Source organism: Poecile atricapillus, chromosome 7 (genome assembly GCF_030490865.1).
Source record: "Poecile atricapillus isolate bPoeAtr1 chromosome 7, bPoeAtr1.hap1, whole genome shotgun sequence".
NCBI classification, from domain to species: domain Eukaryota; kingdom Metazoa; phylum Chordata; class Aves; order Passeriformes; family Paridae; genus Poecile; species Poecile atricapillus.
The window spans coordinates 16,858,466-16,880,869 of record NC_081255.1 but is presented as its reverse complement, the minus strand read 5'-3'; the positions used below and the strand labels follow the sequence as shown (position 1 = coordinate 16,880,869).

The 22,404-nt window shown below is 39.1% G+C and overlaps 2 protein-coding genes across 2 annotated transcripts in view; one reads left to right on the top strand and one right to left on the bottom strand.

Annotated features, from left to right (window-relative positions):
* The window catches only part of SLC44A3 (solute carrier family 44 member 3), a 108,320-nt gene that overhangs the window by 3,088 nt on the left and 82,828 nt on the right, over positions 1-22,404 (top strand). The gene's annotated exons all lie outside the window — the stretch shown is intronic.
* Positions 1,949-9,409, bottom strand: F3 (coagulation factor III, tissue factor). Its single transcript, XM_058843353.1, has 6 exons — positions 9,135-9,409; positions 8,103-8,217; positions 5,810-5,994; positions 5,256-5,437; positions 4,989-5,148; positions 1,949-3,913 (listed from the first exon to the last, which is right to left on the bottom strand). The coding sequence occupies exons 1-6, from the start codon at positions 9,373-9,375 to the stop codon at positions 3,765-3,767; spliced, it is 1,032 nt and encodes a 343-aa protein (XP_058699336.1). The 5' UTR covers positions 9,376-9,409; the 3' UTR covers positions 1,949-3,764.

Sequence of the window (22,404 nt, the reverse complement as noted above, 5' to 3'; positions counted from 1 at the left end):
ATTACATGCCTCTCAGCAGCAGCCTTCTCATACTGGAAAGCTGAGTCTGCTAGAAATAGCTAAACTGTTTGCTGCCATATCCATCATACACTCATGAAGTCCTCTACAGTTGTTAATTTTATGTAACGGCAGTAATTTATTATCTGCATTGCTGTTAGGGCTGACAGAAAAGTAGCAGAACAGTATCAGCCTTTATTTGCTTATGTGAAGAAGAATGTGGTTTTATTGCAGGCTTGTTACACATGTGTTACACATGCACTTGTACAGGGAGAGGACACAAACACTACGTGAATGAACTATGCAAAGGTATTTATCCACTTGAAATAGTTAGATACCTTTTTCAAATGACAGGGAGTGAAGTGAAACAGGGGAATAGGGAGCATCAGGAGGAACATGCCTGCTTACAGAAACCTGCTTAGAAGAGGAGCCAGGGAACTTAGGTGCTTAGGAAAAGCCTTCCCTTTCTCATTTCCATTCTCTGCATGTCTGGCTCCATGTTAAAATCCATACAGTGCTGAAGTGGCCATATATGTGGGCCTAGTCTTTCTTCCTAGTGACAACACCTTTGTAGGTATGATAACTTCTGCCCAACCCAATACTCTGAGAAAGTCTCTGCATAAAACATTTTGTGTGGGTTCAGCCCAAGGGATACAACTTACAGAAGTTTGCAATTAAAAAGCCTCTTTCTCAGCTGTCTCCACAAACAAAAAAACCCTCTTTGAAATAGGATCTGTGAGCCGCGTGACTCGGGTTACTCAGCATTGTTGGATGATAACAAACTGCAGCTAGGAAACAGAAGTGCTTCAGGCTTCCAGAACTTGTGTAGTCAGGGGTCTCTTGCCATTTAAGGCACTTGTTTGCGTTTCTGTGGGTGTCTCTTCTCCCCTTCTTCCCTTCCCCCATATTCAGAACAAACCAAGAATCTCTTGAAGTAATGAAATATAATTTATAGCTTCACTCTGTGTAGTTTATGACAAGCAACTGCATGGTCTAATTTAATAAATGATATGCTGTAATTACAGGCTTTCCTTTTCCTATTATCTCTTCCCTTTTGTGAGTCTGGCACTGAATGAAGCTGAGGAAGCAGAGCGCCTCGGGGAAGGGAAGTAATGATGACAACTTTGGAATGTTTTTAAATTGACTCCCACCAGCTCTCATGGTTTTGATTGCTGTTGTAAGATTCCTTCTCCATACAAGGATTATGCATCAGCAGAAAATGCATTAAGCATTTATTGCTCAACATGAAGTAAATAGGGTTTTGAAGGGTTGAATTCTGGTGTTTTTCTTCCCTCTGTAAAAAGAGGAATTAAAGACCCAAGAAAACACCCCATAAACCACACTCACACATTCCCAGGAGTCTTAACCCATACACAGATGGTAGCTATAGCACAGCAGGGAGGAAAAATATAAAATATGATTCTGTACAAATTGTTAGATTGGGATATTAACTTTGTAAGGTATTCCTTTTCATGAATACAATGGGTATCTTCTTTTGAGGCATGTATTAAATGTTGAGATCCGCAGCCAATTAGTTCCAACTACGCAATGATTTTTTTACTATTCTCTTGAGGTTTTTTTTGTGTTTTGTGTATGCTGACCACTATCATTAGCAGTTCTCATCTCTGGGGCAGGCCCCATAATGCCTTGAATGAACATCAGTACCACAAGCACAAGTGCAGACCACACTGTGGGAATGGAAGGCGATGCTTTGAATGCAAACCCTGACTAATTGCTCGTGTAAGTGGACAGCAGAAATGTTACTCAGGACTCTTCAAAAACTCCACTTTGTGAACTGTGGCTTCTCCTAGTTTTAACCTTTCCTGGTAGTCTGCTTTACACATTTTTTAGATTGTGGCAGCTTGCCTACACTGCTGTCCCAAAACAAGCTTCCTAAGTGTATATTTAATTTAGTTCTGGAATGAATATGTCGCTTTGAAAAGGAAAAGACTTGTGTTTCCAGTCACCTTTATTTCACTAGAAAAGTATAAATTACCATCATAAATACAGATAACACCAGTATAAAAATTAGATTCTCATCTATAAAATAAATACTAAAAGTCAAAGCAATAGGTATCTCCAAATCCCATCACCAAGATGATTTGAACCTATACCACAGAAACCATTCACCAACTGCTTAATTAAAAATTATGTTCAAAGTGCAGTAAACACTGCTACCTATTCAGTGCTTGCTGAAGTGAGTTACTACTGACTCAAAGCCTGCAAAGTATTTGTTCTGACACTTACTTGGAAATATCAGACTCCCCTGTCTGTATAACTCTAGGTGTAGTGTAATTGGATATACTTTCCAGATAAATAGCAAGTACTGCTTCAATAGTGTTTCTTACAAGTTGCCAGTGCAGTAGTTTCAGTTTGTTTACCTTTGTCTACATCCAAAGATAAACAGACCAAGTTAATTTTATCCAAGAAGTGCAGAAATAATAGTAGCAATTTTGTCACATCTGAACTAACAGATCATTTCACCAGTTAATATTGTTAAAAGGCAGATAAATACAGTTTGTTTCATAGAAACAGAAAAATGTTCCTTTTAGTTAGGTAAAGGACACCTATTTTTCAAAAGTAGTGTTTTTTCCCCTCACAAGTACCGTAAATCTTATGGCTCAGTAAGGCCATACTGATTAAGTTAAAAGTACCTCTAGTTCAGAATCCTGTTTGACAGGATAATAGAAAGGGCTTGGGAACAGTCTAGGAGAAATCTCCCTGCAAAGGGACCTTGACAATTTAGAGACAGGCAATCACCAACCGTAGGAAGTTCCACAAGGGAAAGTGCAGGGTTCAGCAGCTGGGATGGGCCAACCCTGGATGTACAGACAGACTGGGGAATGAGAGGCTGGAGAGCAGTGCCACAGAAAGGGACCTGGGGTCCTGGTCAAGGGAAAGTTGAAGGTGAGTCAGCCCTGGCAGCCAGGAGGGCCATCCCTGTCCTGGGGACACCAGGCACAGCATCACAACCGGGCAAGGGAGGGGATGGTCCCGCTCTGCTCTGCTCTGGGGCAGCCTCACCTCCAGGGCTGGGGCAGTTTTGGGTGCCACAATATAAAACTGACACTGAGCTGTTGGACAGGGTCCAAAGGAGGGGAACAAGGATGGTGAAGGGTCTGGAAGGGAAGCTGTATGAGGAGTGCCTGAGGTCACTTGGTCTGTTCAGCCTGGAGAAAAGGAGACTGAGGGGAGACATTTTGGTCTTCAACATCACCAAAGGAAGCAGAGGGGCAGGTGCCAACCTCTTCACTTGTGACCGGTGACAGGACTCAAAAAACAACACAAAGCTGAATCAGGGAAGGTTTCGGTTGGTATCAGGGAAAAGGTTCCTTACCCAGAGGGTGTTTGGGCACTGGAACAGGCTCCCCAGGGCAGTGGTCACTTCACCAGCCTGGCAGAGGTCAAGAAGCTGTTAGACAGTGCTCTCAGGCACATGGTGTCACTCTTGGGGATGGTGCTGTGCTAGGCCAGGAGTTGGACTCGATCTTGTGCATCCCTTCCAACTCAGCACGTTCTATAATTCTATGATTGTAACGGATCACCAGGATGCTCTTGCAGCCTCTGGCCACTAATGACACAGGGCTTCCTGATACCTGGTTTCATCTGTACTGTCTAGTGGATTTTTTAATCCACATAAAGTTTGGGCTTCAGAATTCCTGTTTCAGAGAGCCTGAAAGGCTCTACCCAATTACCCATTTTAGGTTTTTTGTTGTTGTTTTTTTTTCTGCTTTGGTACTGCCACTAGTGTCTGCAGTACTTTTTCCTTAGGCACCATTAAGCAGCTCCTTTTCTCTCATAGCTCTTGCTTTCTTTGCTTTCTTGCGTTTACACAGAACCACTGGAAGGACAATAGCAAGGGTGATGACTGCAACGGCTATCACTGCTAGGATGATAAAGACTTCTGTTCCATATTCTGTAGGGGAAAAAAAATCCAAGATTCAGTTATCAGAACCCACAGTGCTACAAACTCTTAGCACTCATTTCACTGAATGAAAAAACACTCTATATTTTACAGTCTGACAGAAGTGGAGTCATCACTTCAGGGTGAACTAAATTCATTTTTACATGAATTTGTTAAACTGAAGTAAAGCTTTATTTTACCTGGTTCACATTAGGATTTAATCTAGTTTAGTTAGTTCACAAGTACCATGCTAACACCATAAGAATAAGTTAAACCATTCCCCCTGCCTGTACATTGTTTCTCTCCAACTGAAAATCTATTCTAGGTTATAATTAGAAAATACCAAGAGAAGATTTTTCTATTAAATTGTAATGAAGTTGCAATTTATCACTTTTGTGGTAAATTTTCTGAATTTGAGTTCATTTGCCATTTTAGAAGAGCTTTTCTAGAGTGCAAATATTCTTACCCAGGGAGAAGAAAGATACAGTACAGCAATGTGATATTATTTAAGTCATACTGATGCCTTTTTATTGAAGAAAGTGATATCCAAATGTCTAGTCTGAAATGGCTGGTTGATTCACCTACACTTGCTAACTTATCTTCCAGTAAAGAAGTCAATCTGCCAACCTCTGATCTTGGAACATAAAAGAAAGTCTTATTCTCATCATCTGCTTTTGGCATAACTAAAGGTCAGCTCATACTACAAGTAAACGGATATGTGGTTTTCCAGCATTTCTATGTTTTAGAGCTAATCTTTCAAGCACTTACTATGGCATCTGCTATTGGAAGGATCTGAGGAAAACAGAAAGAAAAATTAAGCTGATAGTGATGAGATCTGGAACTTCAGACACCAGTCATCAACTTGGATAATTTAACCAAAACAGTTGGGCAAAACCCTAAAACCAGCTCCAACCAACTAAAGATGGTGGACTCTTACTTAAAGTGAGTTCTTCTCATGAGTTTTCATGTTCCAACTGTGTATTCTAATTTACACAGTAAATAGTTTATAGCAGGCATCACAATTTAAAGATGTGGGGTTTTTATTAGAATATTAAAGACTGAGTGACAAACATCACGCAATATTCACCATCTAAGATATTCTTTCCTCCACTGGTACAGAGCACCATGCTTTCTTGGCCATTACGGTTTTCTCTGCGGGAGGGAATGATTCCCTGGACATAGAAGCAATAGTTCTTTCCACTGTCAATGTTTACTTCAAAATTATGGCTTTTTGTTGTTACATCTTTCTGTAAAGGAAAAAAAATATTTCAAGTGTCAGCTCTTAAAGTAGCACAGAAATTGTGTAACAGAATATAACAATTATTACAGAACAAAAACTAGAGTTAGACCTTACCTTTCCAGAACTTTGATCTTTCCAGTAATAGAGTTTGTATTCCAGGTCATGCTGGAAAATATCTTGAATACTTTGAAAGCTTCCATTAGGAAAGATATATGGTGTAAGTGGATCTTTGAACACGACATTCAGTTTGGAACCTTTTTGTGAATAATCCTTTATCTCTGGTTTTCCAATAACAGCTAGAAAAAGATTTTTAGAATTAAAAAACTGACATGATCTTTTATATAGGACATGTTCTTTTTCTTTCCTCCCTCCATTACCTTCTTTCCTTAAATCTATTACAAGTTTACAAAGCCAGTAAAGGCCTATATTTACCTAATACATAATATTAACTATATGGTCTACTCAGTGCAGTGAGAAACAAATGGTAACTAAATCTTACACCCTCCCCTACAACAGGGAAAGCACTGTGACTGAATATCTTCTCCAATATCAGCAGGGCTACTGTAAGAATCTATAGAAAAAATACTTAAGCTCAATCTAAACCTTGTTTAAATCAACCAAAGTTTCTTGAAAAGAAATTTATAGTAAGATTTAATTGGCAATCCTACTTTGACTATAAGGTGTAAATTTTTCAGAGACTGCAAAAGGTGGTTCTTCAAAGTTGTCCATCTCTGCAGGATTTACAGACAGTATGTGTGCTGTATAGGTCTCCTTTACATTCCCGAGCACATCAGTAACATCACACTCTGTTTCTGATGTCAGTATGCATTTTCTCTTTACGTCAGATGTCCGTCTGAAAAGAGCAAGAAAGAAGTGTCAACACTTTCAAACCATACACACACACACACACACACACACACACACACACACACACACATATATATAATATATTCAGATATGTTGAGAAACATTTTTCCCCTCAAACTGTATAGATTTCTCTCATCTAGTAGAACAGTTTTGCAGATATTAGGCTAAAAGGAGAATAGAAAACCTCAAAAGCCACGATCCTGTACAGCTGTATTTCACAATTCAAAGCAGAATCAAGTAAATCAAATATGATTGATGTTAATTACAGAAATACTCTCTAAGACATATATTAATTAATTCAATCTTTTACATTAATTGAATGGCAACCATAACTAGTTCTGATTTTGCATTTTTCTGCACTTACTTTAAAATACTGCAGAAAGTATTTTAAAAAATATAAGATGCATAAATCAGGTGTTATCCTTGATGCATTTGAAAACTATTACCTTAAGAAACATCAGTTGTTATAGGAAGCTTTATTGACGCTGATTGTTTAATGTGACAACAATGTCTCCATGTAGGTGTAATTTGGTTTTGTATCTATGCAAATGCCACTAATAACCACACAGTAGTAGCAAATTTTAGTGCAGAATTACAATTTAGAAACATTGACAAAAAGCATGACCCATGATGCACTTCTCTGGATTTTTAAATGATAGAAGGCAAGTCCATTTACTTGTGAAATAGCAATGAGACTATGAAAAAAGTGTTACTTTCTCATTTTACTTCCTCGCAGGGAACGAAGAAACAGATTAGATATTACTCCTTCAATTCTTTTCCCTCTTTTTGCTGGTGAATTAAGCAGAACAAAAATTGTGTGATCTCAGCTGGAAGAGTGAGTGCTGACTGTTTGAATATTAACTAATAGGTCTTCCTCAAAGTAGATCAAGTTTCATTTTTTAGAGTCACCTGAACTCCCTTCTCACTTCATCAGATTTCTTTTGTCACATATCAGTTAGAGACAGTGCCACAAGAGATGCACTGAAAAGGGACAGAGGTTTGATCTTTGTGATGAAACAAATGTACTCTGTAAATACACACACACAAGAAAGCAAACATTTAATCCCACTTCCTCCAGAAGAGCAGCTTCAGTCAAAAGAGGTGCCTCTGCTGCAGAACTACACCTGATTCTATACTGAATCTTGGGTAAACTGAACTCAATTTTCTGCAAGCAAAATGTCTGTAAAGAAATTCCAGAATAAAAAATTTAATAAAATTTGTTCTTCTAAGCATGTGCTTTTAAGTACTTTAATCTAATCACTCTCTTAAAGAATGAAAAAGCACATTAAGCCATTACACTGGTATTTTACCTGTTAGTCATAAGAGAACACTCATTTTTATGCCACTTTTAGAGGCAGTAGAGACTACAGTACCAGTTTTTTATTAATACATAGGAATTTGATGATGTGTTTTCCCTTCAGGGCATGTTTAATAATGTTCTATGTATTGAAATGGGAGGTAAAACCAGCACAGATTTATTACTAACCTTCATGGAAGGTTTTGTGCAGTTCTGAAAGAGGCATTAGGCACTTCACATAAGCTGTCTATGTTTTATATTCACAATATTTTACAGCTTATATAAAACATATCAGAGCAATTCTTGACAGAGGTAGACAAACAAAGGTAATTTTTAGTATTACCCACCAAGACAAAATTATTAATTACTGTGATTCACCGATTAGAAATAAAATGCAGACTCATTTATTAGACGCCTCCCAAGACTGAAGACACAAGTCCAGACACCTTGAAAGACATAAAAAGCTGAAGTTCTGTCTAATATGTGGTATGCCAGATTGAGTACCAGCTCCTTCAAAGTATCCTGTCTGGGTCTCTCGAGCAGCACTGAAATCCAGAACTGAAATACTGATCTAAAGCTCATCTCTCCTTTTCTGAAGTGGGCAAAACCAGAAGACTAAACCTGATATTTTTATAGTTGGACACTGAGAAGGATTAACACCTGGGTTGGCAATTTTCCTAAATCCTAACATTTGGGCGCTTTTCCTGTTACATTCACTTTCAGAAATACTCAAACATGCTCTCTTTTCATTTTCTTCAATTGCCATTAATGAACATATCATGGTGTTATCTACTTACCCATGTATTTCTACAGTATAGAAGTAGCCTGATGGTTTTGGTTGCCACTGTAGTATAGTTTTAAAATTGATTGAAGACCAAGTTATATTGACTGCTGTTGGTGGGTTTTCATAGTCTTTAAATACAAAGCAGAAAAGAGTGCCATCAGTCATATTATATATAATTCCTGTTTCCCTGCAGTGATTATTCAGTTAAATGAAGCAGCTGCTGTTAATTGCAACTTGGAAATGTTTTCTTCGGGGAAAAAGGCTCAGTCCTGCCCTTACAAAAGGACTGCTCATCTTACTGAAGGAATGTGTCCTGGCAGCAGTGAAAAATGAGAAGAAAATTATTTTCTGTCTTGTAACTCCGAAATAGATAAATTAATTTGGAACTCTGTTTAATGCTTCCTTTTTGATCCAAGATCTTTGCAGAAGGTACAAAAGCTTGAACATACACGAGAATATTCGAGCACTGAACAAACGAGGCACAGTCCAAAATCATCCTTAGTTTTACCTGCTGCAGAAAGCCTTAGCCCCTGGATTCCCATTTACATATTTTAGAAAGATAAAGTCTTTTTGAAAATCAGTGGTTACCCTACACACCTACAATATCTGAGAGGGGCCACTCCGGGATGAGCTCGTGTCCCCCTCAAGCAGATGGGAGGCCAGCCATAGCTGCTTCGGGGAAATGCCTGGGAAGAAGCCGGGCGGGAAAATCCCTCTCACCCCTGTAACCTCTGGAAACCCTTCACCTTTTACTTCTCCACCTCTTCCACAAGCTCGGAGCTGGGAACGAGGGGAGGAAATCTTGCGACTTCACTGCAACTGCCGACCCCCGAGGCCGCCCCCGCTCCCCGGCACGGCCGCGGCCGGTGAGTAGCCCGCAGTAGCGATCAGCCTCGGCGGCCCGAGCCAATGTCGCTGTCCCCTTCCCGCCAGCGCGGGGCGGCTCTCCTCGGGCTCCCTGAGGGACACGCCGTCCTGCGGCTCCGAGGGACCGATCCCGGCGCCGATCCCTCCCGTCCCGCCCGTCCCGCGGGCCGTCACTCACCGGCGGCGGCCAGGCGCCAGAGCAGCGCGCTGAGCAGCAGCAGCGCCTGGCGCGGGGCGCTGAGCAGCATCCTGGCGCGGAGAGCGAGCTGGGGACGGCGGCCGCCGCCGGCATATATGGAGCAGGGCAGCGCAGAGGCGGGACTGCGGCCTCGCCCCGGGGACGCCCAGCGGGGGCGAGGGGACCGGAGCGCGGCGGAAGCGCTCGGGCACCGCCGGGTTGAGCAAGCACAGCGGGGCATCTTCGAGGAAAGGGAGGGGAGGGGCGCTGAGGGACGGGACTGTCCCGTGGGCTCCGACCCCGCCACCGCCGGCCCCGGCGCAGGCCGAGCTGGACGTGAGGGCACACCTGGACATGCCTGCGGTCCGTGTCCCCCTGCCTGTTTGGTGTCACAGGGCACTTGTACCAGCCCTCCCTTCTCCTCCTGGAATACCGGTGAAACTGGACGCCGCTGGCTAGCCAGCTACATCCGCTGCAAACCTTTAGCTGGCTGCCGAGGGACACCTCAGCTCGGAAGTGGCTGCTCTGTGGGGCAGCTGGTCATGCAGAATTGATGTTGGGTTAATTAACTTTGATCCCGTACATTCTGGAGGGCAAAATATTTCAGTCCTTGCCTTAGCACACGGGACACTGGACACAAGTGCTCAGCTAGATCACGTCCTCTGTCCCCTCACGCCGCCCCTAGGGAACCCTGTCAAGGCTCATCGGTCACACTAGACAGAAAGTAAGTTTCAGGTGTTCAAGGTTTAGTACCTCACCTCACCTCTCCTATAACCCAGGGGCTGTTAGCCCTTTCCCTACACGGTCACACTGGGAAGGTATGCCATATTCAGAGGAACAGGGTATTTGTTTCTGACAGAAGGCTTTCCGAACCTCAGCCTTTGCGCCAGGCTCCTGGGCTGTGCGTGGCGACCCCGGTGTCCCCTAAAGCCTTTCCCCGGGCGGGGGCTGTGGCCCTGTGCAATGCTCAAGCTCTAGAGGGAGCTGCGCTCGCAGGAGCTCAGGGCTCTGCCGCTGGAAGGTGGGAAGCAGGCCGTGCAGTAGAACCGGTGTCATAACTCTTGGGGACATACGCATGTACAGTCTTAGACGGACTCTTCTGTTTATTTTGATGCTGATTTGGTACAATGTACATGGAACATGTAGGTAGGAGAAGAAGGGTAATGGAGAAGTTTATATTTAATTTACCTTTAATTTTCATGATTGACACATACTTGTCTGCAAGCAATCAGTTCTCTCCCATAATGCAAAAGAAATGCATATGGAACAAACTACAGTATCCGTTCAACCAGATCTGTATCAGGATTCATATAGTATGTTCTAAGGTGCACCTAAACCCTTGATTTTGAAGTTAACATACCTTCATTAAAATCCAGCCATACACCTTCTCATTTTCCTGCTTTGTTTTTGATCAAGTTTCAGCACTGTCTGTACATAGCTGTACGCCAACATTACATCAGCCAAAAATACGGCATGCTTTTAACTTGGTGTAGAATACAGATCTTGTGTGTCTAGCTTTTCAAGACCGTGACCTTACAAGATCACAGCTGATTTTCAAAGGACTTTGAGAAACAGTATTCATACATTTAAAGAAGGAGATGCTTATATAAAACATTAAAATCACCTTTAGGCTTTAATTCCACTTAATTTCATGTAGTTCAGTCACAAAAGATGGAAAGTTACTCAGTGGTTGTTTCCAGCCTTTATGCAGGTAATCTCAAGATCCCCTTCCCCTGCCCATTCCTTCTTACTCACACCTTTTCTGTCAAGAGCTCAAACACTTGAGACAGGTGAGGAACCATCCAAACCTTGTCCAGACTAACCAGTGTGACCACTGCTACTTTATTCCAGTTTCCAGCAAGGTATTTCAGAGTGCACTGAAACTAGGCTCTTAGATGTTCTTCTCCTTGCTGCAGCATGAGAGAACAACACCAGTTTGCCAGAGTAGACTGTTTAAACCAGCTTAACTATCAGCTGAGGGGAACTGTGTGGTTAGAAGAAACAGGATCATTTTACCAAGGTAGATATTCTGAGGGAAGGAGCTTGAGGGGAAAATTTGAAAGATGAAGGGAAAAGAGAGAATGCAATGGGGCAAGTGTAGCCAGATCAGGTTGGCAGGGCAAGGGCGTGATGGGAAAGGGAGAAGCACTAAGGCGAGGAGCTGCTGCTGCCACCTCTTCTCTTCTTTCTTTGGCCAAGAGCAGATTTGACCACAGAATGAGAACAGCTCAGCACTGCCTGGCTCCAGGCACCAACCATCGTGGGAGAGGAGGGGAACCTCACACAGCCTGACACAGGCTGATGCCTCTGAAGTCTGCTCAGCAGCCAGTGACTTAACTGTGACATTCTGGTCACATTTCCTGCCCACTTTATGGTATTTCAACAACTCATTTGACACAGAAAAATTGTGCCTTATTTCTAACATATGTTGCTACATGCAGACGAGCCTTCTGCTGACGTAGAACTCTGGCAATTTGTCTAGAAACTTAGTATTTGGCTCCCAGAGTGGAATGCCAAAGGGTAGGCATCGTCTCTGTACGTGTCTCTAAGCCATTTAGTCATCCTATGCTCATTTTACAATCAGCTGAAAAAAATTTCATTCCTAAGGTGAAATACAAATTTTCCTAGTATAGGCATTTAAAGCAAGTCAAATAATTTTTTTTTAGTGTTGAAATAGATGGAACATTTCTATTGATGGATATCAGGATCTTGTTGTGACTTCTTAGAATATGTGGGAGACATGCAAGAGCACAAGCCTGGCTGCACAATTTAGTGTAGATGACCTCTTCTGTTCTTTGACATCTTCAGTCTGGAGACCCGGGTGGAATCATGGTTGCACCCCTCTTGGAAGGTTTGCCAGAATGCAAGCAGATTCTACAGATTCTCTTTCCTTGATATGTATGCTATGGAGCCAATTGATTATGGGAAAAGTGAGGAGAAATGCAAAATTAAATCTGTGAAACTCCATTTTTTTAAAAAGAGATGCATGTATTTATTTTTACCATATGACCTGCCAAGTCTCTAAACTGGTTTGCTTAGAGAGAGCTACAAATACTTCTTTGCTTAGCAAAGCAATTGCCACATCATATTTTCTGTGCTGTCATATATAATTATTGAAGTGGAATGCCTCAGGTGACATGAGTGACAGATTGGTTTCTTTACGTTGATGGTTTTGCAAGACTGTAAGTAAAATTTTGTAATAGTTATTAATGTTTTGAAATTCTGTAGTGTTATAAAATGTTAATCACTCCGTGCTAACATACAAGTCAGCAATATCATCATATCCAGTAACGTAAAATTTACTTGTGTGAGCAGGATTTGAAATCACTGGGAACTTTTTACACAATGAAATTGCTACTGATATTTATCTGGGATTTAAATCTTTGTTTAATTTGTCTTAGTTATCAATATGACTGGGTAAATAATGTAATTATACAACTAATGATATTTCATTAGAAACCCCAGAAGTTTAGGTAAAAACCTGTGACCTTGTACCTGCTTCCATAAATATCTTAGCATTTCTCTTGAAGAGCTGCTTTATCAAATACTGTGTTATAAATGTGTACACAAACTCACAAATGCCACTGAGAAACAGTATTTGTAATTAAGAAGACTTGCATAATGTTGTAAAATTAATTACTAAGGTCCCTCTTTGATGCACAGAAATTTAATTAGTATAGTCTCCCTTTGTTGAGAAAAGTCATTAAACCAGTGTAATGGAGTGAAGAATCAATTTTATACCTAAAAGTTCCTGTGTTTATTCCTGAAATCCCCATACCAATGAAAGTTCCAGTATGGTGAATTCCTTGTGAATCCCTGATTTTTTTATTATCTAAACTATCATAAATTTTTCTGTAATTCTAAAGCTACCTTGTGATTTTATAAATCATGTGTAGCTTAACAAAAATTAATAAAGTTTCACTGGGACTGAACCAGTTAAAAATTTAAATCCAATTTTGACATTAATGGATCTTCCTTTCACTTGTTGAAAAAAAGAAATGAATAAACAAAATTTGATAGAAAAATTAAAATTAGCAAAAGAGATTTCTTACAGGGGAATCACAGGTACAATACGTTTGATTTCTGCTATCAACAATATTATTGTTGATAGAAATCCTGAAGCAAATATTTGTATGTTTTTCTGATATTCTGCTTTCAAAATTTGTGTTGTTACCACGTTGGTCATGTACATTTCTCCTCATCTATCATATGCATATGTTAAAAAGAGACACTAGCACAGGAACAAATCTTTGGGAGTCTTTGGGTCTGGATGGGCTCTGGGATCCTGTGTGGAAATGATGTCTGCTTGGGAGGCAGGACAGGCATCCCAGGGAGGGAGGCTTTGAGCCTTTTCCACTCTGAAAATTCTCGTCAACATTGCTTTGGTGTTACATCCAAGTTCCTGTTTCTCACTCACAGAATGATGTGTGATGCATTTGTTACCCTTTCCAAAATCTTGTTTCACAGCACTATTACATGAAAAAGAATTTGACCAACATATTTGGTGCATTATATTTCTGTGATCTTCAGTGATGCTTTGGGGTAAATAAGATGGTGTAAATGAAAATTTAAACCATGCTTTGGTTGATCTGGTGCATGGAAGACTTCTGAAAGCAAGTGGCTACAGCAATAGCACAGCTGTGCTGTGAGGAGTGCCAGGGTGCTACTGCAGTGCCGTGAACAGCTGGGTTTGTTTACTAGTGATGCTCTCCTGCTAGAGGACAAGCAGTTACAAAAGCAGTAATAAATGTCACTGGAACACAACAGAAACTATGGAGATAGAGACATTAAATTGTGTCAGTTCCTTCTGTGCCCAGAGATCTTAGTTTAGCCAAACCAAAGTGTTACAAGATTGAATCTGTTGTTTGACACCGTGATGCAGTCTGTCTTCCCTTTATTCCAGGTGTTCTGTCTCAAATGTGAAGTATTCTCTTGGGATATTTAGCTTACCCTGCTATATCTTAATGACATAAATTAATCTTGTGGTTCCTATGCATCTCTCTCTTAAGGTTTATTTTCCCCAAGTGTTGTTAGACACAACTGCAACTACCAGATCTTATTTATTTAGGTTTTCTTCTCATGCCTGAGTTTGTGAGGAAGAGACCAATCTGAAAAACCCCAAGAAGTAACATAAATATTAAATAAAAATAAATAAAACTTATTTAATAAGAGGCAAGTACATTAAGAGTAGCCTCTTTTTTATTCATATTGAATTCAGTCTCAGTTTATGACTCTTTAAATTTCAGGACTGAAATAAATCCATTTTACTAGACAATTATTTGTAACTGCTAGTAAAATTTATTCCCCTTTCTCACAGATTGTCAAAATATACGGACTTATTAATATTAGATGTGGCATATATAACTTCTCAGTGAAGGTAGTGCTAGTCAAATTCAGTGTTCTTTAAAAATAATTGGTATGAGCATGCCTTGAAGGTTAGGCAATTACATGAGAAAAGTAAACAAAGCTTCAGTTTGAACAAATGTGGTCCCTAGACTGCCATTAAACCTATTCTTAGGAACTGCGAGAGAGGAAAAGTCAAACAGCACTCCATTTGACTTTGCTATTGTAATGTTTAATCTTCATAAAAAATGGCTTTCTCTTTTGGAGACATTTGATATAACAAAAACCCTGTTCTGTACTAACCAGTGAAATTAAATTGAGTTTCTTTAATATCCTGCATCTCTATTCTTTGACATTACATTACTTTGTTGATGCTGCCTTTTTTGTTGAGGTGGGAGTCAGTAGATAAAAGATAATTGAAAAATGGGTCAGATTAGCTGTTGGAAAATAAATCTGGATTTGAATTCACAGACTTGAAATTTTATTTTCAAAGAACAAAGCGAATATTAAAAGGCTAATGCAGCACAATTTTAGCTGAGTTCATCATCACAAGAAAGAGTGAATTTTACTTCACTGTAAAATGTGAGATTAAGAGGGATTTGATTCTTACTGTCCTTTGGTGTGAGTTAGTGTTAACAAAATACTGGCAGAGATCATATCACTTACTAGATATTTTCTGCTGCTTTGGGCTGCTTGTCAACTCAAATTGTAGAAGTCAGTGTAAACAACTTAAAATTTTAGCCCTGACAAAAAATATGCATGGATAGGGAGGGGTATTACTGCTGCTAATCAGTTTCCTATCTGTTCAGTATAAAGGGAAAGAAACATCTTAGATCTGATTTAAGGACAAGTTCTGAAGCAGTTTTCTTGGGTATCTCTACACTGTTTTTTACAGACGTTCTCTGTCTTTGAATGCAAGAACAGCTTTAACTCAGCCAGTTTAAGGGCAAGATGAGTACAGCACAAACTGATGCTAAGTAAGGCATTACATTCCGGTGTGTGGAGCAATCCTCCCGTAGCAGCCAGCACCCAAATACATTCTTTCACCAAATCAGGGTCACAGAGTCCACTTCTAGTGGTTTCATGAATTGATCGAGGAGTTAGGAAAAAAGGGCTGAGGAGAAACATCCAGTAACCAGCATTTAGCTAGAAAAGCTGTGTGGTTTGTAGCAAAGGGCTGAATGTTGAACCCTGAAAGTCTCAAGGATTTTAAAACAACTGTGTCATTGTATTTTGTATTTTGATGTGTTAGGAGTCAAGTTAGGGTCTCTTGTAAAGCTTGAATGCTGGCATTCCAAACTGTTGCCTTTGAACTTGCAGCTGTTTGATCAGCAGTGCTTAGAGCTTTGTGAGTGTAACTGAAAAGAATGCAAAGTACATAGAGGAAAAATGTTCTTACGTTGAGTGTTTTCCTTAGAACAAAGAAAAACTACAAATTAATAACACTGATCTGTTATTGTCAGAATGTGTACTTTCAGCTTATTTTATTAGCAGCTAGATAGTGTAGGATTTTAAGTTTGAAAAACTGATTTTATTTTAGTCCAGTTATCTTGTCCTTTCCGAGTGATATTTAACTTCAAAATAACATCAGACCCGTTTTTGTTTCCTGGTATCTGTCTCCATTATCTAAACCACACTTACTCCTGCTGATACCCACAGGAACATCTTGGACTATATATCTCTTCCCCCCACCTCCTAATTTGGTTCCTTCAGATTTGGTTCCAAACGGTGTGGTTGGAAAGGAAAAGTGCCTTTCAAATGAGGAGTAAATACTCCTTGGCAATCTAGATATCTAGAAAGTCAAAGCCATCCTCCTGTAAGATTCCAGCTACAAACCTGGGCTCCTTGTTGCTTTGGTGAGGCAGTAGTAAGGAGAATGTCTGCTGGTGGCAGGTGTCCAGGTTAGTGAAAACAGTGAAGTACTATTGATTTTCCAAATGCTGCATACTTTAGAACTTTAAGGGGTTATAATCTCAAAGATAACTTGCATTTAGGCAAAAATTAGAACTATACACTTTTAAAATAAGATAGTGTAGCTTAAGACATAAGAAAAACAAAAATTCTTATTAAAGTTCTCTACTAATTCTTTCCTACAAAACACAGTCCTGTTGTCTAGGTTCACACTTTTCCCCATGATCTCATATGGATTGCAGTAAACCTGAAGGGTTCATTTAGGTCCTTAGAAAAAAAAATCTTTTTTAAATCAATTGGAAAATTGGCTTTGTATTAGTTTCCTGATCTTCTCAGCAGTCTTCTCTGATTTTACTGCAGGCTCCTCCTTGCCTCTCATTCATTCTTTTTCTTCTTTTATTTTTAGCAGAAAATTATGTACAAGACACAAATAGGACTGCTAGACTTGTTTGTCTCATTTTCTTACTTCTCAGGAAAGCAGTAATGATAATGTTCGAAAAGTGTGCAAAGCAGGGATTGTCTTCCCCTGTTAATCAGTGCAATTGTTTTCACTTTGTCTTTTGGCAGAGGGACACAAGAAGGGAGAAGTAAATGGAACAAGGTTGAGTCTAATAATGCAGAAACATATTGACATTCACTCAGGTATGTAGATACAGTGCAGTGTGCCTCCTGCTGAATCCCATACCTGCATGTGCAGAAGTTAAACTTGTTGGAGGTAGTTCCCATTATCTAGTGCAAGTCCTAGATGCAGGGGAAAAAACTGACTGTACAAGTTGCATAGTTTCTGCATAGAAGGTGCCTTTGTGCTGATAAGGGTTAGGGTGTGCACTGGGTCTCAACTCAATCACAAGTCCCTGTGCTAGCAGCACATTAGTTTTTGAAAGAGAAAGATTTGGAAAGATTTTAGCTAGATATAGGTAGCTTTGACCTTGTTTGTAAATAATCTGTAGCATCTGTGCTGATCTTTTCCTTTATAAAATGCAATATTGTGCAATGTTGCAAAACCCTGAAGGCAGATAACAGTATTAATGAGATTAACACATTAATTAGCGGTCCCAAGAATAGTAAAAAAATCTTTGGACCTGCTGGTGCAGTACTTGATAGTATTTCTATTTTCCTGCTTTTTTTGTTTCATGATCAGCTCTGAGAAATTTTCCTGAAATGCTGTAGAAAAAAGAAGCCTGCATTATCATCTAGATTACCCAATTCCAATCTTAAATATTAATATTAAATATTTTATTTTGTTAATAACTTTGATGGAGCTTTAAGATCTTCAAAGTATTTCAATTAAATGTGAAATCTGGCTAGGCAAACAAAATCTTCAACTGCATTTTTCAGATGTTTCACAGGATGCTTTCCTCCCTCTCTCCTCTTATTCTGAGAAGCAGGCTTGATTTAGGCACCTCTTGACAAAGAGCAGAGACTTGAGCTGAGATTGTATCACCTTGGAATTTTAAAATCTCAGGAGGAATTTGAACTCGAGGTGTTACCTTTTCAAACATGTAGCACGGCCAGGCAGAGACAGACATTCAGTGGGGGAGGTGGAATTCTAGTGTGAGAGGCCAGAATTGGCTGAATTTCAGCTTCCAAACTCTTTTAATATAGCATTTAAACTCTTACTGCACAATTCTGCTTAAATCCAGACTTTACTATCTTGTCTTGAGTCCAAAGCTATGTCCCCAGAATCTGAAAGATTGCATCCAATTCTTCTGTTCTTCTGGCTTCAATATTTCTGAATACTTTATAGATTCTTGTCCAAATCCCAAAGTTGTTCTAAATTCAGTGTTCATTCTTTGTTACTTGTTTGAAAAGACCAAATGAATTAATTGGGAAGTCATGTGTAGTGGTGTGCAAAATACATATCTAACAGTTTTGATTCTTAGCAAGTTTTTTGAATTCAGCATGCACTGAGAATTTTCTTTCATTGATTGTGCTAATTCCTAAACCTTTTTATGATAAAGGTTACGCTACTTCCATTTTCTGGGAAAGAAAGGAGGGAGCACTAAGAACTGGAACTCAGACACTTTCAGAATGTAAATATGGCCTGCTTTGCCAATGAATTGACTAATGCATTGTTTGGTGATTCACTTGAACCAGGAATCTGAGAAACAAAAATCCCTAGACTCACAAAGGCCTTTATATACTACAAGAAAGGAAGAATGGGGTCAGACACTTTTTTTGACTAAGCCTTGGTGACACAGGAGAAATTTAGAGTCAAAAGAAACTAACAGAAGTATGCAGGGGAGCAGGAATATTTTCTTGCTGCCAGGAAAGAAACAGGCAAGTTTTGTTCTGCCTCTTTGGATATTTTGCCAGCAATCAGAAGGGTAGACTCCCATTTGAGAGAGGCGGGCAGGGGACCAGCCTTCATTAATCTCTTTTGCAATCTCCCCCTTCACTGTGTCCTGTAACTTCCATTCATAGCTTGATGTTATTTAATTCTGAAGGAAAACTCTTTTTAAGAAGGAAAATTGCAGCTAAAAATGCTCTTAAGTTAAACTGTCACTCCAGTTAGTGTTCATAACAGCTCTATATTTTGCCTTGATCACTTGGCAAATTCAGCATGTTTTCCACATGTTTCCATAGTTGTTGCCCAGCAACTAATTCCACTATTAGCTGTGGGGTTTAATTGCCTTCATCCAGCTAGGTTCTCCATCTCCTTTTAGGTTTGTTCCACCAACCCTACCAATTCTCTCTCTGTCAGTAGCAAAGGGGCAAGTAACAGAGACTGTTAAGTGCAATGGAGATATTGTTAACTTTAGGTTGTTTTTATATCTTTAACTTCATTTATCCTTCAGAAGAGTAGTCCCAGGTGAAATGTTTTATAAGCACTTGCTTTCAGAGACAGGGACAATTATTACAGGAAAAAAATATGCCAAATATTTATTTATTACGTAAGATTTTAAGCTGGTTTTTTTCCTGTATAGCTTGCTTGTGCCAGATAAGTGAACTGACCCATAACAGCAATATGGCTGAAGTATGCAGAGAACTATACAGAAATCCTTTGACCAAGAAAATTACACAGGTTTAATTGAATTACAAAAGTTTTCATCATAAATCCAGCTTTATAGTCAAAATATTTGTCTGTTCAGAGGCTTCATTTTCCCTTAATGACATATTTTAATTGAAAAAATATATTTGATCTGGATATACCCAGAGACCCCACTCCAACTTTTTAAGTATTTTTGTCTTTAGTCTTGGAAGTATTTTGCAATGTATAATGGTCCTTTTTTTGTTTTCTTTCAAGTGTCTTTGATTTGAAGATGAGTGACCCAAACCCTTTACTAATTTTGCTTCAACCATGCTTCCCGAAGAAAAACAGCAAATAAAAGTCAGATGCTTGTGTCTACCTTCAGGTTCAGAGGTTTTCCTATACACAGCTGCCTGAATGCTGAAGTGTTTACTACTGAGGAAGATCAAAAACTGCCTTCTGTTACTAAAGAAGCATTAATTCTCTCTAGATCTGAGAGAAGTTGTCAGAAGATTTTTCAATTGCAACCTAGATTTATAATTTGATGGTATGTAGTTCATAACAAGTCTGAACCTGTAGAATCTGGAGCATTTAGATAATTTAGTTCTCATTAATTTGCATTTATTTGTAATCTTCGTGTAGTTGTGCAATTCTATTAAAAGGACACATATTCTAATCCTGTTTACACTGTCTGTATAGTAGTTTAATCTTTATGGATTTAATTTGATGATAGAAAGGAGAGGAAAATCAGGTTCAAAGTGTATGAGATTTAGATGTGTAAGACCTGCATGTGTGAGCATGCCTTGTTAGCAGGCTTAAAGCAGACATACAGAAGGTTTGTTTCTGTCTCAAGACCAGTACCTCTGTGTCAAGGAATCATCAGTTCATGTTATCTTCTGAGCCAGCTCAGTGGATGTCACATCAATCCTGCTTTAAATTTGCCAACAAAACTTCTCTGCTTATATCTGCAGTTAAAAAATTAGTGTGATCATTTCCAGACAGTAAATAGCTGCACTCCCAACTGCTAACCCTTGTGGGGTGGCAGGGTATGACCACACAGCACAGCGTGTATCTTGCAGGCTTTTCAAGCCTCATGCTGTCATGTGTGTCTCTGTGACAGCATAAAAATACACAAACCTGCCTGTACATTTTCATGTTTGCTACTACCAGTAAGGATGCACTGCTACAAGTGAAACGGGAGGAAACTGTCGTTCTCAGTTAATATGGGCTTTATTATGAGACTGAATTTACTTTGGGATAGACCCAAGGACCAGCTCTTTTTTGTTTCCCAAGTGGGTACCTATACTAACATAGATTGCACTGAGATATTGCTAAGTATCACTTTCAGCTTGACAGAGGAGCTTTGTGCAAAATATCCATTTCAAATATTCTGATATTGATACTCTGAAATACTGCAGCACATATTTTAATATATTTGAAGAACCAAATGAACTTGCTTTACTCTTCTCAGACTATAGCCAACACCAGTAATCAGTACCAGAACTGTGTAAGAGGGTTTTGTTTCAAAATTCAGATGTTTTCTGCTTTTCATTTGGTCTCTATTTGAGGCCAAGTGAACTTTTCCTTTTTGTGCCTTTTTTGGAGCTGCTTGATATACTTCCTCAAGTGCAGCAGAAGGTGAAAAGTACATGAGAGACAGAAGAGGATGTGACATCAGAAAAAGGGAAGTTTGGAAATTGTAGCTTTTCTGCACATTAAGACACTCTTTGTTGTACCTTAATGCAATACTGGATCCTAATTTAACCTGATTTATGCTATGTTTGTTACCATTCCCTCTTGTAATCAGCTCGTTCTTAGAGACAGTAGTGCATATATAAACTGCCTATTACTAAGTTTTGATTATGAAATTTACAGTTTTGATTCTGTGGTGTCATCACCTGCTTTTTAAAGTATAAATGGCTCTACAAGCAGTGAGACATAAAATAAATGGGCCTTGTTTTAGTAATGCCTGTGAAAATTAGTAAAAAAGTGTATCTAGCTGATTCAGCTTGAACTATTTTATTTTTTGCTTTTCTATGAAGAGGAATAGAAGCAAGACATGAAGTCATAGGAATTTTTTCATATGTGTTGTATTGGTGACAATCATTTATTTGCAGCATGATTTTATTCCTTCCTTATTTTTACTTCTGTTTACTATTAGTAGTCCTTGTTCTCTTTTCTTAAAAAGGCAGTTTTTAAAAGACAAAAAAGGGTACCTTCCCATTAATAACATCTTGATTTATATAAGTATTTCCAAGCATAAAAATAAACCGATAAAATTCAAAGGCATGAATTCCCATAAATACATCCAAAAGTGACATTGTCCACATGTGTGATCAATATTATTTAGCTAAAGACTGCCAAGAACAAACTAGTCATTCTCCTTTTAGTAGCACTGTGAATACACAGCTAAGAGCTTCCCTCACATTGCTTGAATTCTGATTTGATAAAAAGAAAATGCTTTTAGTGATACAGTTCATGTCATTGTATTTATCCCACTGTTTTTGGTCGTGCACTCTTCTCCAGACTTTCAGACTTAGGCCCAATTAACAATGTTATTAGCACAGGACCTTCAAAACCTGGAAGCTGAGCTTATGACTCAGGGATACTGAGCTTAGGTCAGGGATACAAGGACAGGTCAGTACAAGGGATACAGAGAAACCAGAAGTTCTTATTCAGAAGTTCTTTTGCTAAGAATTCTTGATCTTGAGACAAATTTTGCTTTTAAATCACTGAACTAAGTCTATTAATGTATAAGAGCTTGAAAATCTTTATGTAATATGACTTGTAAAACTCAACCCTAAAATAATAATGCTATTATTATAAAGCATAGAGTTTGAATAACAAACTTCAAAAAAGAGACCAAAAAAACCCCAAAGAAGAACAGCTAATAACATCACTGGGAATTTTAACTAAGGAATGTGACCCCCTTATTTAAAAAAATAAACTGAGAAATGTGCCATTTCAGAATATAATCTGCTCAAATAATTATTCTTACATGTTTTTAATATTATATGAAAATAACAGGGACACTTTTTGCAATTA